General features: G+C 36.2%; 1 protein-coding gene across 1 annotated transcript; it reads left to right on the top strand.

The window, feature by feature from the left end:
* The first annotated feature begins 8,610 nt into the window (after positions 1-8,610).
* On the top strand, positions 8,611-10,725 carry LOC138324495 (uncharacterized). Its single transcript, XM_069269559.1, has one exon. It carries the CDS (start codon positions 8,631-8,633, stop codon positions 9,867-9,869), a length of 1,239 nt encoding a protein of 412 aa, XP_069125660.1. The 5' UTR covers positions 8,611-8,630; the 3' UTR covers positions 9,870-10,725.
* The last annotated feature ends 9,786 nt before the right edge of the window (positions 10,726-20,511 follow it).

Raw genomic sequence — 20,511 nt, forward strand, 5'->3', positions numbered from 1 at the left:
ATTTGCGTGAATGGATCTACAAAAACGACTAAAAATAACACTGCCCCGCAGGGTAGGGGCGTTGAAATATTTGTCTCTTCAACCCTAACGCATAATTTGGAAAGGCCGACTTAAATATGGACATCTTTTTGTCTATTCCTACATATTAGGACATCACTAAAATAAACACAAAACAAAGAAAACAAAAACATGTTTGTTTATAAGTCCATTTCCGACCACTCGATATGGGATCCTCTATGATTCCAAGTGGTACTATCTACTTAGGGCTAAATACATTGTATTTAGGTCTAACACTTGTCTGACAATCATTTTCCATTAATTCGCCATCTGGGTCACCGAAACCAGCGTAGTAGAATACCGACTGTTGCAGCACTTGGAACACAATTAATTCGAGTTAAGTGACTGATTTACCTGGAAAGAGGGATTGGGCCTTATAGGTATGGCAACTGTTCCCAGAAGTCATCACCTCTACCAATCATGCTAAGCATCTAGTGCTGGTCAAGTGTTTATTAAAAATCACGAGAAAATAAGACGGATTAAGTCTGAAACTTACATCAGTTTACAGCAATTACAAGGGCGAGATTAGCATATAAAAAAGAATTATTATTGTTCTCAGTCTGTTTATCCCGTATATTTTCACTCTTATAATCGTATTGACGTACACGTGTTCTGTTTGATAAGAGGCCAAGGACATGTGGGTTATACTTCACAAGTGGTGCTGATATGTTCTGATAACTGATTAACATACACTCTCTCCGTTTCGCGTAAACGTGTACTTCTCTTTTTTTATGCAATATTCACATTGCCGTAAAGTTTTTGCGTATATACACGGGCTATACGTTTTTGTCACATCCTTATGTTGTCTTATGCGGGTTATCTGCAGATGTGGGGCTATCAGTGGAAACTACATGACAAACCAAATGAAAATATGCTGGGCTATACGCTGTAAGCTATTACAAATACACAAAAAAGCTCAACTAACACTCTTACCAGGTTACATAAATTAAGTTTTTAAGTAACGAATATCAAACTTCGCTAAAGGTCTCGGTTGTCATGTCAAAAGTGCATTTCGTAGACTTTCAGAATTTATAAAACAGGGAAATGTGGAATAAGTGTTAAATCAAATTTGATTATCAATTGTTCACTTATCTATAAAGTATTTGCATTCTATAGCTGGGGTGACACCAAAAATCTTAATCAATGAATAGTGGCAGCCATCAAGCTTCGTTAAGTTCGGTATAACAATTTTACGGTTTCTCTCCATCTCTCTTTCTTGTTATGGATGTATTTTTCTCCATGGTGAATGCTTCTAGGCGATGTGGATCAAATTACATTGGCACTAATAATCCCACAAAAATGTTTGCCTACGTTCATTTGAGATATGTCTCTTACGGTGTCTTACAATGAGCAGCATATTGATAGCTAGTCATTTAAATTATACATCATCATCCCGAGTGATTGTCTCTCTGATGAGGCGATCGATTGTATCAGGAGAGACTTGAGCGCCGTCACCGTAAGTTTAATAACCAGGCCAAATTTTTACGTCCAGCATTGAAAGACACATATCTGAGGCACAATTAATAGCTGTGGTTGTAATTAAAAATATACAAGTGATGACGGTGGGATTAGATTATTATTTGTAGATCAAAGTTCTTGTTTTTCGTGTTCTTGTCTGATTAATTATAGTGGAGTTAAAGCAGGTTATCAACTAAGTCACATGACACTATTGGTCATTCTGATAATCCCTTTGGTCGAACATTGAGAGATACATCGATTGGCACAGTTAATAATTTATTCAGGAATACTTCAGATCACTGATGGTTTCAGAACCTCTTGACACGATGGCATGGAACGGATCGACAATCTTATCCTGAATAGAAGGATCTTATGGTTCGCCTTACGAACCAGATGAACGGTTAATAGAGCAGCAAAAACAATTACTTCAACCTTGATAGCCCGATATACAACTGTGAAAATTAATTAAGTAGTCCATTCCAGGGTATTGACTTCTTTTATTCGTTCGCTCATGGTTGAAGAAAGAATGGCACGGCAGTCAGCACAAACAACACCTTGTGTATGTAGGAACGTTAGACCAGAGGACGCTGCGTTAGTTCATTGCTATAGTACCAAATTGCAAAATAGTCTCCATTTGATTTTTTCCTTACTTGGTTGATGATAAAAGCGTATGACCGCCAGCAATTAAGTTGTTATGATGTAACACCATCATTGTCCATTACAGGCAAAGGACAGCATTGTTGACGGGGACATATGGTACGCCGACACGAAAATCTGGAATATGTTCATTCTTACAACGAAGTATTAATGAGAGCGCCGGAAATGGTTGTCTATTGCCAGTTTGTCTCCATTTACCAATTTGCCATTGTAGTAAATAAAAACGACGATTTTAGAGTTAGCGGAGCATTGCTATTGCAGACAGCGGCCGTATTGTTCCGTAATTGTTAATGATGTTCTGCTAAGTGTTGTGATTCCGCAACGATTTCACTGGGGAAATTACGTCAACATTGTATTTGATCTCGTGTATATTGAACTCAAAATACAATATGATGAACATATACAGTTGAACTTTCTTTAACCTGTCATAGTAAGTGCAAAGAAAATCTCGACCGATTTAAAAAGCGTTCAGTTTAAAGATGTGAACCTGAACATCACGATCCAGATATTGTCGACCAGAACTTGATTTATACTTTATATATATCAGGACATGGCTTGATATAATTTTGCTTCCCGAAATGCGGCTGTTTGTGTTTTGGTTGCATATTTCATATTTTATTATCTCACTTAAAAAAGCTGCCAAAGACACAGGATATCACACTCCACCTGAGGATCCCTTCAATGTCCGACACATAACACTATTGGTCGTCTGCCATCCATTTGTTTTGCTATTGGAATACGTCGGAGAGTTCCGTTACTCGAACGACTACTCTTGTTCAACGTACGAGGTACTCCGCATGGGAAAACACGATATATGAGCATACCGTTCCGAGGAATACACTATATACATTTATTGCCTGGCGGTAGGGAGACATGGCGCTTTGTTTAGCCAAGGCATGTCATATTTCCCTAGGGCGTAGCACTCGGGAAATATGACTTGCCGCGGGTAAATTAAGCGTCATGTCTCCCTACCGTCAGGGCAATAGATTGTTTATGATACCGAACAAACAAAGTTTTTTTTTTCCGCGCTAGATTACAAGTCTAACGTAATGGCTAGACTTTCGGTTGTTTGCCCAAAACGTTAACATTGTTACCGTATTTGGCTAACGTTACGGTTATTGTTAAATCAGAAGTTAGAACTACCGTATCTTTCAGCCAAAATCAACTCCCTTTTAGCATGTTACGTTAATTGTAATTGAGTTATCTATATCCTTTATCATAAGAACATTAAACAGTGCATTTCCTGGGACGAAAGCGTCGTCTGCCATCCATTTTGTTTGTTATCGGAATACCTCCGATAGTTCCGTTACACGAACGACAACTCTTGTTAAACTTACGAGTGTCTCCGCATTGGGGAAACATGATTTTTGACGTCTCTCGACCAATCAGCTACTGCGACTCATCGGTGACGTTTAATAAAATGTCATATCGTTCTCACGCGTGACGTATCAGCGACTGTGATTCGTCGTTGAGTTATAATATATTTTTAACAGAGCGTTAAACAAAATTAGCCAACCAATCAAACTTTTAGAACGTCCTCCCTGTATAGTAAAGAGGTTTAACGATAAATAGTGCTTATTCTCTCTAATTCTGTTATTGGTCAAAGTCCGTGAGATTGGGGGGGGATATATGAAAGTAACAGCAACACACCAAAGTAATTCTTTTCCTTTTCCCAATGTTTATTTTTTTGTAATTCATCTTCGGCATATACAATAAATCAGGATAGTATTATATAAAGTATATTTTCCTTTGACCATGTCAACGTAGTTATCACTGTTTATTGGTATAACAAGTTTATTAGACTTTTCTCATTCTCTTAAGTACATTGGGTCCTACGACTGAGACCTCATTAGCGTTCAACGCAATGACAGTATGTCCCATAAACCCCTGCCGAATAGTGAGACTCCGAGTTCTAGCAAAATGAAATACTTAAATTGAAAACAGCAGATAAAAAGCATGTTTAAAACACAAAATGGGTGGATGAAAGCATTTTTACGGTCTAGATCGTAAATGCAACCGATGAGAAAACTACAAACTGGAAACTGAGGCCGGTATCAAAACAACTTTGAGTAGCCATCCTTGCACAAATAATTCAAAGTGTCTTTCGGGATGAGCGACTTTAATTGAAGGTAGCAACTTGACGTAGTGGCCATTAGCACAGAAATTCCAAACAGGTTCTGGCTTAATTTGTTGAAAACGACGTATATAGCATTTATGAAAAGGCAATACGTCATCGATTGGTAAAGCATGCAAACAAATCTATACCACATCTTAATTCATATACAAATTAATCACACTTGTAAAACGCAGGTAGTTACATTCTGATGCAGAACTTGAAAAGAAATCCTTTTTTGTTTACGCCCGTGTCGTTTAAATGCCTTACGTAATACCTGCAGCTAATTAGTTTATCATGTAAATTTAGGGACGATATTACTCCCTTATACAAAAAAAAAATGCGTTAGGTTAGCATTCATGCCTCAGCAGCAGTGTTGTATCAAGTAGTTTCTGTCAATGCTCTCACAAGGTGAAGTGTGCTACTTACTTTCTACCCGTATAAATCAAATGATTGATGTCTTTATATGCACACATCAAATACTTGATTCCACTCCATGTCTAGTCTAGTTGGGTTGGTCATGGGTGATTTGATTTGCGTTCACCGTAATTTATCACATGGACCTCGCTATGGATAACGTGTGTCTTATTTATGCATATGCAGTCCAGTCAGGTGTGATACGTTTGATTTCCCAGCACTGTCAGATTGTTCAGCAATTTTTGTCAACACGACAGCGTTAATGGTCAAACTTTTGTTATGGTTGACGAACCGACAAATGCTTTGATTACATTTGTTGAAGACCGAACTGTTACGCACATTGACGGAAGTTGCCGTGTAATACCGATTGGTAATGATTGTGACGTAAGCAGGCAATTTTACGATGTTAGCTGCTCAGATTTTCTTTGTCGCAAACATCTGAAATTGTAAACTATTTTCACTATAGACGAGTATATGGAATACAAAGTTATTGTAACAGATTAACTTGTTTCTTCATTGCTTTACAATCACGAGTACAAAACAACGAAATTTTGTAGTCCAATTGTCCATATTGCGATGTTAATGCATGATTGAATTACTGTCTCACTCGTATTAAACTTAATACTATACAAACCCTATCACATTTTCGTACATTATAAAGTGTGTATTTCTGTAAGATTTATAAGTGTATTTCAATATCACGTCTACACTGTGTGCTCGATAAGATGGTTGGTTTAGTATCCTATTAACATCTAGAGTCATTTATCGGTAAATTAGAACCAGAGTATCCGAAAAATATCATACGTATCTGAAATACCGAATACAAAATATTCAAAAAATGTTTTAACTGCTACTATGTATAATTTAATAAACGATTTATCATCTTAACGTGTCTTCTTTATGTTTCATCTACGTCACTTTACTGAAAATAATGCTACACAAGGGGAACAATTGACACGACATGTGTAGTATTTAACACGTAGAACAATTAAATTGAAAGGTAACCGCATCAGGACGACTGTGATGTCACACCGTAATGTCAGAAACTTTTTTTTTTTTAAATTTTGGATTAAAATCGCTGTTTTTTATTGTTTATGATATATATCAACATCAAATGTTATTTAAGCGGATTATACAGATGGCGGACCTACTTCCTTTTATCTGAAACGTACTGACAACTAAACGAATGTGCTAACTTGTAAAATGATATTTTTTTTCATTTGAAATGAAAATAACCCAGTGAAACTAGCAAATGTTTGGATGGAATTCTTTATGCTTCTCTCTTTAGGAAATCATTTCACACGAAAAGGAATTTAAACAAGTGACAAAGGTAGAGGAAATCGTTTCCCTGTACAAAGATTTTAACGGAAATGGAGTTTTAAAAGCTGTTCAGGACTGTAAAATGGTCCTTTTTTCATTTTGAAGGAATACAAAATTGTAACCATCGGTCATAAATTAACACTTCCTTGTCGTATTAGGTTTCAAGATCGAATAGAAACGTCTGTTAATAATCAGAATAAAAATCAAAGGGTTTGACAGAATATATAAGTCATTTTGAAATATTCCCTGCTAAAATACCAATGGATTTGGCATATAGCGTATATTTTAGAGCCAGAAGATGATTTTTTCACATTTGAAACCTTCATTAGAGATGTATTTATAATTAATCTCAACAGCATTTCTTGATATTCACTATTGTTATTCGTATTTCGATACTGTATCGTTTTTCACTACCTTTCACCTAGCCGGCCGGGGTTCGATCCCCGGCACGGACGTGAAAAGGTTAGGGGTCACCTGCCCGATCATGTGGGTTTTCTCCGGGCACTCCGGTTTCCTCCCACACTAAGATCCCTCGCGCGCTTACATCCGGGCAATCAAGAGTGATTTACATAAGTTGTATAACTTGTTTCGTAATCGATGTAAAATAAATAAAGTTTATATTTATACTGTATTGTCTTTGGTAAGACAAGGTCTGACATGATAACCATTATGACATTGAAAACAGTAATTGTATTTGTTCATTAGCTTCCTTGGTCTTTGATGTTATGTAAAACAATATGTTTGATTGAAACAATAAAGCTCTGTTAGGAGTTACCATTTACAATTCTATAGAATGAGAAGTATATACTCAGGGGTTCGCTCAGTGTCTTGATTTTATCTTTGATTTACAAGGATTTTTTTTTTCTGAAATAGAATCTCATTACGTGATTTTTACAATAACAAAATTCACGTATTATATCAGAAACGCTACATGATAACGTTCTTCCGATACCGTTTTCTTCTCATTACATTTCTTGGTTGTCTTGAACAAGCAAATACTTTGAAACACGTGCTATGATGCATGTTAAATCAATTGCCTTGCATGGGTTCTTCAAACGTCGGTATGTGCTTAATTTATCTAACATCAACATTAACAGTGTGAAAGATCATTCTAAAAAATAATTGAATATGTCTAGTATCTGTTTAGGGTGATAACGAACGTTCTACTTATCTGCAGGAATAATTATTTTACTCACAAAACGAGAGATTCAAGATTAGACATCGTAGAGGGGCGAAGATGGAATGCTTAATCTTTTAGCTTTATGATGTTTCCAGTCTACAAAAGAAAAGTTTTATCATTTTCTAGCAGATAAAGTAAAACATTGGGTCGTTCAAAGCTGGAACTGATGTTAAGAATAAAATTGGTCTATAATGTTATTGACTGCCACAGGCCATTATAAAAACTATCGTATTTATGCTGTGAATAATTAGCAAACAGAATAAGAAAATACTATCACAGTTGAGGATGTTGTTGACGAATTCGACCCTAGAACAAAAAGACTTCAAAAAAGGGGATAGGCCTTATTGGCAGTAGAATACGGTATGGGTAATATCGACTGGTTTCGCTGACAAAGGACATTTATTCATGATGTGATTATGGTGTCTGTGCATACAAATACTACGTGCATAAGAGGAGAAACATGATATAGTATATCAGTGCAGCGTGAGACTGATAATTTCCCCAGCCTCATGGACAATGTCTAACTAAAATGAATAATGCTATAGACAGCTTTTCCCTAGTTCCTCCCTATCTGACCAACGCTGTCAATGTGGCGACACAAAGGCAGTTGAACACCCACAACAGTACGGGTTCTATGAAATTAAGAAACTAGATTTATTAAAGGGGAGCCTGCTTTATACCTTACATTAACTTATGCGGCCTCTGATAAGTTTGACTTAAACCAATACCGTTTTATTTGTGGCAACTGGAGGATTAAATCTTAATAAAATACAATATATACAAGGCTTTGTTGCATGATAACAAGTTCGACATTAAACCTGGTATCGTTATATATGTATGATTTACAGTAATACCATTGGATTGGCCGTGTATTTTGCGGATCTGCGTTTCACAAATCTGCAAACCCAATGAACTCAAGTCAGCAAGTGAATGAGATGTAGTCAGGAGATACTTAAGTCAAATCACAATTGAATGGCTCAATAGTATGATAACGTCAAAGAGTATCATGTGTGGTACATTTCACATCGGCTGTCGGCCCACCCATATCGTTGTCAGATTTTCCACTTTACCAAATAAGGCATTGGGGACGTCAGCACACAACTTAAAACGGGCAATAACAGCCTGATCGAGAAAGATTACGCCTGATTAAATGCTTACAATGCTTACTGGATCTGTCATTACTAGAAAAGGTGCAGCATATCTGAACTAAGCTTTCTTCATCCAAAAACAAGAAAATGATATATCATCGAATGCCCATCATTGTTTTATCAACGATAAAATCTTACAAAACTACAATTGATATTTATTTGAAGTCGCTTCTAATGTATTAGTGTTTTTAGATTTTAGATAACTTAAGCAGTAGTCAATACTGACGACTTTTTTATTTTTGTATTTTCCAGCATGGTAGTCTCTGAAGAGTAATCCAACATGAGGCTGGTAGAAATGATGAATTCCAGTATGGCAGAGGTGCCGGGATATAACTACAATGAGAACGCCACGCCCGAATGGCTGAAAGGGCCGTGTCCCCGCGCCGACAACTACAGCAGCCCTAGTTGGAACTGGTTCCTGTGTATCAGCGTCATCAACACGCCGCTAGCCTCGTTCCTGGATCGTTACGTCACGCCAATGTGGTTGCTGATTGGTTTTGTAGGAAACATAATCACGATGAAGATTTGGTCACACAGGCGGATGAAGCATATTAACACTTCTGCATTATATCTGACAGTTCTGGCGTCCACTGATTTGCTACTTTTGTTTCTGTACATCCAGCGGTACCTCCATTTTACATGGGGACTCCCCACCATCGACGTGCCCATATGGTGTCCTACATTCTTCGTGTTTTATATGTTCGCACAGTATATGAGTCCATTGCTCGTGTTTGGATTCACAACAGAGCGAATGGTTTCTATAGTAAAACCATTCAAAAGTGAACGATTCTCTCGGCATCATCGAGCACCGAAAGAAATTATCGCCATTGCGATATTTGCGTTTGGATTATCACTGCCACAGGCTCATGGATGGGTGTACAAAGATGGTGCCTGCGGTGGGTCACAGACGAAATTTTTCGAATACTGGACCTGGATTACAGATGTACTTCTCTTCTGTGTCATTCCTATCGCTACATTCTTTCTCAATATTTTTGTTCTTAGAGTTGCCGCAAAAGCGTCAGAACTGCGTAGAGAATCTACCTTGGGTCATTATGAGACCGATTCCATTTCCTCTTCACGACCATCGTCATCGACATCATCGCATCATCGACGCTCAAAAATAGCTCCGTCAACAGTTACCCTTCTGTGCATATCGTTTTATAGAATATTTACAACACTTCCGGTGGCCATTTTGTTTGCGTTACAGTTCAGTGTACCGGAAGGATCATACGATATTCCGGTGTACGAAATGGGTAACGATTCACAGTGGAGGGACTACTTCTCATGGTACACGGCCAAGACTATTATCGACACCATCGGATTGTCGCAGTATTCGTGTAACATATTTATCTACCTGCTCACAGCGAGACACTTCAGACATGAGTTCATCAACACGTTCCGTATCGAGGCGTGTTGTGGCCAAGAACAAAAACCTGGAAGTTTCCATCGACATACTTTCGTTACCAACGGTGGTGGTTATGGCGGAGCCTCCACTAGAATTACGGAATCGGACATGTGAGTTTGAATAATAGAATATGTCTAATAACTCCTCAATTGATCTCTAAGTGCGCATGCTCGACCAGATGTTTATGGATATTTAATTTGTACATGTCGGCGCTGGCTGTATAAGCACTATCTGAAGCCGTCTGACCGTTTACAGACATAGCTAGTGCCCGACCGTTTTACTTTTATTGCTCATCAGCATAAAGTAAAAACCTGCCTTAGCGACCACTGCTGTGTATAGAGACCACCTATTTAATCAGACTTGAATAAAACATCGATCGCAGTATAAAGACTTTCTACTTATTAATTGGGTAGTGTATATCAACAAGTTTAACTGTGTGAACATAAAAAGTGGTTTATTAATACTGTTTATTAAAGTAAAACGACTTCGTTTCAACGAAGAACATTGTTAACACAAGGTTTCTCGTCACTGGAGACTCAGGATAAAACATCAACAGTGGTTCCTACTTGCTATGAACATTTTGTATGAGTACTGTGGTAAACTAATTGTGCTAAATTTTATTGAACTGTATTGCTCTAGACGTTTCTATCTCGGTGATTTGGTGCATATCATACGTAAACAAAACAGCTTTTGATGGTATATTGCTCATCCTCATAGCAGATTTATTAATGGTAGCTATTTGTGCACACATATTGACTACTATAGATACCATATGCTTCTTGATATATGTGTTAATTTAAATGAATTATTCTCTTATCTATGTTTTGCTTGACCAAGTAAATTATTTGATTCAACAATTGATGTCTCAATCATTTAAATCGATTACATTTATTTCGTGAGTGTTTGCTGCATGTGATTCATAGCAGCATACACAACGCTGAAATTTCTATCAATAAATTTGTTATTTATCTGCAGATAATGTTCTTTTCTTTATGCTAATGGAATATTTCAGAAAACTATGAGAGTTCCACTATGTTTTGGTGCGGTATATCCGTGTTATCAAACAGATTGACAGAAAGACGGCCTAACAGATACACAAGCACGATAGAAACCGGAAGGAACAAATAATAACCGCAATATACGTACAAAAGCGACGACATGCTGCCGAGTTTAAGCAATTAATCCCCTTGTTACTTGTATTAGAGGAATATTGGTGAAAATATACCTTATGGGAAAATTGGCATTACTCTCTGACTATTAGAGATACACAGTAGCCAGATAGGTCATTTTGTTCGTCACAATTTAGTTGTGTTTTCGGAAAATTTAGAAGTACAAAACATGCTGTATAAGGCAGCAGTGTACAGTAAGACCGAATGACCATGGGTGAGATTTTTATTAAGCAGAAAGCCTCTGTTTTATTATATGCATAAAAATTCAAAAATATATATGTCCTAAAATTGGTGAATTCAATCTAGAGAATTATATACAGGCTTCACATTTGCATAAAGAAATTCAATAAAATGGGTCCGAGTTTAATGGTCTGGAGGGTATCCTAATGTGCGTCTTAGATGGAAAAACTCAATACTGTTGCAGGAGAAACTTAGGTTAAAAATCCCAATTTTTTTCATTTGTTCAAAAAACAAATTGAGACCATGATTTTTACAGGCTCACAAAACCACAAAAAGCAGACTTATCCAAAAATGAACTCTGTCTAACAATTGCAAATGTTATGTAGATTGAAAATATATGTACTTTTATATAGGTTTCATTTAAGGTTAAAAAACTGTGTGAATATAATTAAAGCCTGTACTTTATTTTGCTGAATTTTTCAAATGTACTGTACACTGCCACCTTAAGCAGCGGTAGCTTTAGGACAAAGAAACGATGTCTCTAAATTTCCAAACGACAAAACGTGAAGATTAAAAATAAATATCAGTCCTACTAGAGAGAGTTACAGGCCCACCACTATGTTTCAAAAATGTCTTTTAATCTTTAAACTGGCAATGTAAAACGAAATCGATAATTTTAAAGTCACAAAAATTAATAGCTTACCGTAAATACTACACTTATCATCACCTTCTGAACAATGCTAATTTTCATAACGTGGGTCGAATTAATTTTCCTACGCCCTCATCTTAATTACCGTTCGGTAGTTGACTAACATTGCGCCAGACAGAAAAAAACTGCGAAGTGAGTCTTCACTGTTAACACAGATTATGCAGGAAGTCTTGCATTTGTTTGGTGTTGTTACCTCATCTAAAACTATCAATATATATTTTCTGACGTTAACTTTGGTTTCAAATTTTGATTCGAAAAGGTAGTGGGTCTTACTATGTAATGTTAGATATTTTGTGTTTGTTTGTTTGATTAATTAAGGGCCTATTTACAGCCAGGGACATGAAGTGCGGATGTGTTTTGGGACACTGCGGTATATTCGTGATGTGTCCTCTGGTATAGTGGAATTGTTGCTCTTTTGATGTTGCTATATCACTAAAGCATGCTGCCGAAGCCATCAAGCAACACATTCCACCCGGTCACATTGTACTAACAACGGGCGAACCAGTCGTCCCACTTCTTTTATGTTCTTGCTAAGCAGGAGTAAACACTACCACTTTCATAGACTGTGGTGTGTCCAGACCAGGGAATAGAACCCAAAACGCTCAAAAGAAAGCCAAAAGGGAAATTTAGGAAAAAGAAAGCAAGTCAGGAAGAAAGAAGAGACAAGATCCATTTAGACGCATTTTACGATCATGCAATCGAGGCAGCAGGTACAATTCTTGAATCCTACCTGCAGGGCGAAAATGTAAAAAGAAATGTAATACAAAACATTTGCTGCAGCAATACAATAGCTGGGCCTGAAAGCAAATGGAATCCGTTTAGTACTTGCCACTGTGCAGACGACATTGACCATTATTGACGCCTCATTTGCAATCCCCGTCCGTGCCCAATAACAAGATAAAGCACATAACCACAACAAACTTTGTCTTACTCTTGTCTTGTCCATAACCAACTATTACTTCCCAGACATTCCATCTTTTCCTTTTCACCCTTGTAAATCTCGACATGCCATGTATATAATAGTAAGTGACAAATCGGTGCTGCTGTGGTCAGCAAGTTTTTATCGACATCGATATCATATCAGGACCTGGACACACTAGTTGTTACCTTTATTGGAACTCTCATTCAACTCGTTCACTCAGAAATATTTTTGTTTGTTTGTTTGATTCAATTAATGTTCTATCAACAGCCAAGCTCATGTTAGGACGGCCTCCCATGTATGTGGTGTATTGCGTGTATGAAGTGCGCGGTGCGTATTTTGGAGACTGTGGTGTATTCGTGTTGTGTCCTCTTGTATGGTGGAACATGGTCCCCTTTTTATAGTGCTATATCACTGAAGTATGCTGCCGAAGACACCAAACAACACAACCTATCCAGTCACGTTATATTGACAACGGTCGAACCATTCGTCCCATTGGTGTGTCTCGGTCAGGGAACAGAGCCTACTGTACAGTGGCGAGCGCTCAACAGAGGCGGTGTCAAAGGAAACATAAGGAAAATGAGAGTAAGTTAGAAAGAAGAGAAAAGATAACATCCTAATTTTGATTGCCTTTTATTATCATGAAATAGGGGCAGCAGGTACAATTTTAACGCCCTATCTGCAAGGCAGCAGACATATTTTGAAATCAGAAGTCGATAAAGGATGATTTGTCAATACGTGTTACCCTGCCAGAGTTTCCGATGACAATACCCACTATTTTATAACTCTTGCGTTATTTACTTAAAGTGGGACATTTTCATATTATGTTAACACTTATTAACAATGCCTGTATGACGTATTTTCCGTCTCTAACCTATGACCTGTTCGCCCTTGGGAGAGATTCCGGTTGACCAGAACGGTCCTCTGCCCGAGACAACGTTTGATACATAGTAATCCCCATTGTCCAGAGCCCATCATGTCTGCCTGTTTTATTTACAGCTTTGAACAGGGCCAGACATTAATTGGAAACTCGCGGTCTTATTCCAAATGATGATTACAGTGATGGCGGACTATTCAGACGTATGATTATTTCAATAAGATACTAAATGCAGCTGTAATCTGGGAGAGGATACAATATCGCCGTTAATTTCTTCCGTGAACGTTTTGCTGAATGTTAACGAACTAAATGGTTATCATAGATAGAGGAACATGGTAAATAAGGACGATCAGTAGATATTTGCATTCTCAACACAAACTTGAAAATAACATTTGTTTTGATATTATTTATTTTTTCTCCGCATAACAATATTTTAATATTCAAATAATCCTAGGAATCAATGGTATTATTATCTTCTTAGCTTTCATAATAACTAGAAATTGAATGCCAATGCAAAACGTCGACGCTAACGCCTTCCTGTAAGACTACATATCGTTGCGCTGAGGGAGATGGGAGGCCGCCCTTACATGACCATAGCTGTTAATAGGATGTTAATTAATCAAACAAACAAACAAACCTGAGTCAACAGCTAAGTTCAATTAAGGACGACCTCCCCTGAATACAATGTGATGTGTGTGTATGTCTATGTTTTTGGGAGGCTGTGGTATGTTCGTGTTGTGTCTCCTTTGGATAGTGGGACTTTTGTCCTTTCATAGTGTTATCTCACTGAAGCACGCGGTTAAAGATACTGGACAACATACCCCACCCGGTCATCTGACAACGGACAATACAGTTGTCTCATTATCTTTATATCAAAGAGGAGCGGAAATTGACACTTTTATAAATTATGACCAGGGAACAGAAACCTGAGCCTTCATAACGGGGCGAGTGTTAAACCCAAGGACAAAACTGAGACGATTTCAAAGGCGAGAAGCTATCAACAGCCAGGATGACTATCATTGCACTTGCGTCTAGTACATGTAAGTATGTATTCTTTTGAGTAGAAAATGGTTATTCAGTTGAGATATATGACATCATTTTCTCAGGAAATGTACAAAAATGCAGAATGTTCCAGAAAGGGGCGAGCACAACTCAATTAAAAACAAAATACATTGTCTATCTACTACTGACATCTCGAAGTTATTCATTGGGTAGTTATTAAAAATAAAGGAAAAAAAAAACAGAAAAAAATGGGACATCGCATATATCATTATCTTCCCAAGATGAACTGCCACTCCTCCACATACCATTGATGCTGAAATCATCTGGAAATAGAATAAGAAAAAAAAACCCACCGAATTAACGTTGGCAATTCGGATACTACTCCATTTCTCAGAGTGATGGATCGGAATAGTTCACGCCTAATAAGGCTGCCGATCAGACATATACATCATACCGATATTATCCTTATTCATAAACATATCAATTATTGTACTGCATGTTAGACATAACACATCAACTTCCTCTGTGGACGTCAATAGAGTATATATATCTCGTAATTAGAGTCATGTACCTGAATATCAATATACCATTGGCTTGAAGATTCCTTACTTATTTCATATTGTTGTTTTCAGATTGGTATATTTTTATATGACTTAACATCCTGTTATCAGCTAAGGCCATATTAGAAACGCGAAATTCAAGGCTCAAAATGAGGTGGAAATTAAGGGAAACGTAAGGGAAGCAAAAGAGTAATTTAGGAAGAAAATATTTCAAATTTAGTCGCCTAAACGACCGTTGCAAATTAAGAAACGTGTACAATGCTAATACCATTCCTACATTATACATAATCCTAATTGTTTTCTGTTGTAAATATTCATCATGGTATAAAATACTGATTCTATTCCAATACAAGAACTCCTTTATTAGGACACGATTTTGTAGTATTTTTTTCTTCAAAAACATGATTCGTTCTTCCTGAAATTCCACTGCCAATTTTGAAATAACATGTAGCGTATGTTGACGACAAAAAACTAATTTAAGACATTGAACCACGTTTGAGAGACTATAAACTTAATTAATCTAATGTAATCAATCAATGCATTCAATCATTACCGACCTTTTATATTACGGAACGGACTTCCGGATATATAGATTGCTTCTTTTGATTGCATGCGCATATCCATGTCTTCTATTGTCCACGCCAAACTCTTGACCGCTTCAGTGTCCATTGTCCTGACCATCGATCAAGTGCCACTCGGCTTTAGAAATAAATGTAAATATAGACCCGGTCCCTAGCTCATATTTGGTCGAGAATTCACACCCCAGTTGGTGAATTGACTTACCCGACAGCTGCCCTCGCTAATTGGACGCTCTTGATGTGCCCTCTAGCGTGTTTTTGACGTCCGAGACTACGCCATGGCGTGTCCAAAACAGCCAAACGAGGTACAATTATACTTCCCGTGGTTACTGACCGCTTCTGCTTTTGTCCATCTTCGGACGGCAAGCGATTCATGTCAAGTATAGAGAGTTCATGTAAGAAAAAATAAAATCGTATCTCGTAGGAACATAATTATGATGAATACATAAATCGAAGTTCGAGATAGGTATATTCGTATTTCTTTAGCTTTCATTGATAAGAAAATTATATACTCATGCGAGTGTTAAAATCAACTGACCATGTATGGCGTTTCAATGGTACCTGCTGTCAAAGTGGCATTCTAAATAGAAAATCCTGAGTTTCTGTAGCTGTTTAGTATTATCAATTTGATAAGTTGTTCGATGTATCTAGCAGTATTTACAAGGAGAAAATATGATCATACCCCAGTTCCCAAAGCACACTACATACGAACACGGGTCCATTGATTTTATAAGATGTTTACCAATAGATGTCTAATAAAAAAGTAAATCAATTTCTACGAGAATGTATTGCCAAAGATCACAATCTTTGCAATGTATATTGCATGTAATGTAAAGAGACGTTGTTAATCAAAGATAACTTTTACGAACTCAAAACCAAAGAACAAAACGATTTGCAGATCTAAGAGCGATATTTTTAATGGGGATAGTTGCTCTTAGTGTTTCTGTCATTGTGACGGTGATACCAAATAATAAGGGTCCAAGATAGAGGTCCTCTCCTTGTAGACATCAGGAATACTAGTAACTATGACTTTTTGTATGTAAACTATATACAGGGAGGTAACTCTTACGATGTTTGAACACAAAATATGAAATACAAAAACCTGATACAAATGTGTTAATATCGTCACGGATGTCTTCTAATCAGAAGGCAATATGAGCCAAAGATACATCTTAAACCAAATATAGAAATAATACATTTATAGTGTAGGTATAATTTATCTACCTTAATAGTAAACAAATGTCTCACTTTAACATAAACCACTTCATACCTTCTCGAAAATACTTCATACCTTCTTGTAATTGATTGTTCTCTTTATAGGTTATATAAAGTCTATTTCCATAAATACACACTAAATATTGGATATATCCTATAACGAAAGCGTTGTTCGATGCATTCTGTGATATCTTGCAACGTATCTTATGTCTTTATTTTTCATTTCAATAGTGTTGTAAAGGATCTAGACGTGTTTCCCCTGGATATTTATGTTTGATATTTATTTAATTTAATTGTGTTTTTTCGTTTGTTATTTGTTTATTTTATCTTTACTCTCTAATGTGATAAACTGCATCTAACAGCGCTAGGGTAGATATTCAATTTCAATATAACAGTATTGCTACATGTTCGTGCGAGTTCTCTAGTACTTAAGAAAATTTCTCAAACTCAAAACAAAGCATCTATTACATGAATGTGAGGACGGCATAATGCTACATGCGTTTGAAATGTGAAGTAATAAAATAACAAAATAGGTTAATTACGCGTATAATATCTTCAAAGATTATATCTTCTCTCTGCCTAAGTTTACTTTTCGTTGTTACAGAATTCTTTAAGATTTTTCCAATATTTTTTATAACTTTATTCAGCCGAAAGCCACAATCATTGGGACAGAATTTTTTAGTTATTCAAATGTAATTCATTTACTAGTATCCATTTGGGATTTGCAGATAACATCATCAAAAATGATTAATTCAGGTTTTTCCCCCCTTGCACAAACAAATTACATAAGGAAATATTACCATAGCAAAAGCTGTCGTTCTCTGGATTTTCATTTACAAATGTTAACAAACAAGTATATGGATATTACGAGACATCAACGTTATACCTGTATACGGCGGCGTATTAGGGCCACTATATAATTTAATTTATCTTGTACGTACAAGTTAGTATCTTGTACGTACAAGATAGTATCTTGTACGTACAACTTAGTATCTTGTACGTACAAGATAGTATCTTGTACGTACAACTTTAACTTAGTATCTTGTACGTACAAGTTAGTATCTTGTACGTACAAGTTAGTATCTTGTACGTACAAGATAGCATCTTGTACGTACAAGTTAGTATCTTGTACGTACAAGATAGTATCTTGTACGTACAACTTAGTATCTTGTACGTACAAGATAGTATCTTGTACGTACAAGATAGTATCTTGTACGTACAACTTAGTATCTTGTACGTACAACTTAGTATCTTGTACGTACAAGATAGTATCTTGTACGTACAAGATAGTATCTTGTACGTACAAGTTAGTATCCTGTACGTACAAGTTAGTATCTTGTATGTACAAGTTAGTATCTTGTATGTACAAGTTAGTATCTTGTACGTACAAGATAGCATCTTGTACGTACAAGTTAGTATCTTGTACGTACAAGTTAGTATCTTGTACGTACAACTTAGTATCTTGTACGTACAAGATAGTATCTTGTACGTACAAGTTACTATCTTGTACGTACAAGATAGTATAATGTTGAAACTCTCGGTATTAAGGCTGTGGCTGATTTACTGTCACCATGGTATCGCATGAAGCTATACGTATATTACGTACCCTTTGTATAAGCCAAAGGGAAAAAAGAATACCTTGCGACATGTTGTGGAGTTGTAATGCTGTGATAAGTTTCCGAACATATAGATGTAAATGTTTATAACAGAGTATTAACTATGATCATCATTTTGACAATAATTGATGTGTGTATATATGTCTAATAAACACAAAAACATATATGAAATAATTTGTTTTGCTTTTGTTGTCTGTGCAATCAGTAAATCATTCGAATTAAGGCATAATGCCTAAAATTGTTTTCGGAGGCAGTTAATTATTTTCAATACTACTATTCTGAAGTAAAATAAATGCTCAAACTTTTCCAATAATGGCACAAGTGTGAAGTATTTAACTTTTATTACTGAAGAAAATTACGAATTTGTTTGCTCCTCTTTTTAATAGATAAAGCTTATCATTCATCGGAGATGTATCATATCCATTTTATCACTAAATGTATCTTGTTATAAAACAAGCGACTATACAGTTTCCTCGGAAGGAACTATACAGTGTCAGTTTCAAAATAATGCAAGTGACTATACAGTTTCAACTCATAATCCGGCAATTTCATATTACGATTGTGAAAAAGATATTGTCCTCATTAATATATATCTATATTTTTAATATTGTCAAATAAGTTTATAAACCTGTGATCGTACTTGAAGCAATGCAAATTAGACCGACTATCTTTAATTACGAAAAATATCAGGCGGGTGACTCAATTCTGCGGTGATGAACAGCAGTTCAACTCAACTTGTATGTAAAAAATACTAAGTTGTACGTACAAGATACTATCTTGTACGTACAAGATACTATAGGTTGTACGTACAAGATAGTAACTTGTACGTACAAGATAGTATAATGTTGAAACTCTCGGTATTAAGGCTGTGGCTGATTTACTGTCACCATGGTATCGCATGAAGCTATACGTATATTACGTACCCTTTGTATAAGCCAAAGGGAAAAAAGAATACCTTGCGACATGTTGTGGAGTTGTAATGCTGTGATAAGTTTCCGAACATATAGATGTAAATGTTTATAACAGAGTATTAACTATGATCATCATTTTGACAATAATTGATGTGTGTATATATGTCTAATAAACACAAAAACATATATGAAATAATTTGTTTTGCTTTTGTTGTCTGTGCAATCAGTAAATCATTCGAATTAAGGCATAATGCCTAAAATTGTTTTCGGAGGCAGTTAATTATTTTCAATACTACTATTCTGAAGTAAAATAAATGCTCAAACTTTTCCAATAATGGCACAAGTGTGAAGTATTTAACTTTTATTACTGAAGAAAATTACGAATTTGTTTGCTCCTCTTTTTAATAGATAAAACTTATCATTCATCGGAGATGTATCATATCCATTTTATCACTAAATGTATCTTGTTATAAAACAAGCGACTATACAGTTTCCTCGGAAGGAACTATACAGTGTCAGTTTCAAAATAATGCAAGTGACTATACAGTTTTCATAACGGCGGCGTATTAGATTGCCACTACAAATATAGTATCTTGTACGTACAACTTAGTATCTTGTACGTACAAGATAGTATCTTGTACGTACAACTTAGTATCTTGTACGTACAAGATAGTATCTTGTACGTACAATAGTATCTTGTACGTACAACTTAGTATCTTGTACGTACAAGATAGTATATTTTACGTACAACTTAGTATCTTGTACGTACAAGTTAGTATCTTGTACGTACAAGTTAGTATCTTGTACGTACAACTTAGTATCTTGTACGTACAAGATAGTATCTTGTACGTACTTAGTATCTTGTACGTACAATATACGTCGTAATCTTGTACTGTACGAAGATTAGTATCTTGTACGTACAAGTAGTATCTTGTACGTACAAGTATATCTTGTACGTAAACTATATCTTGTACTATATCTTGTACGTACATAGATCTTGTACGTACAAATATCTTGTAC

The sequence above is a fragment of the Argopecten irradians genome, chromosome 5 (genome assembly GCF_041381155.1).
Source record: "Argopecten irradians isolate NY chromosome 5, Ai_NY, whole genome shotgun sequence".
NCBI lineage: Eukaryota > Metazoa > Mollusca > Bivalvia > Pectinida > Pectinidae > Argopecten > Argopecten irradians.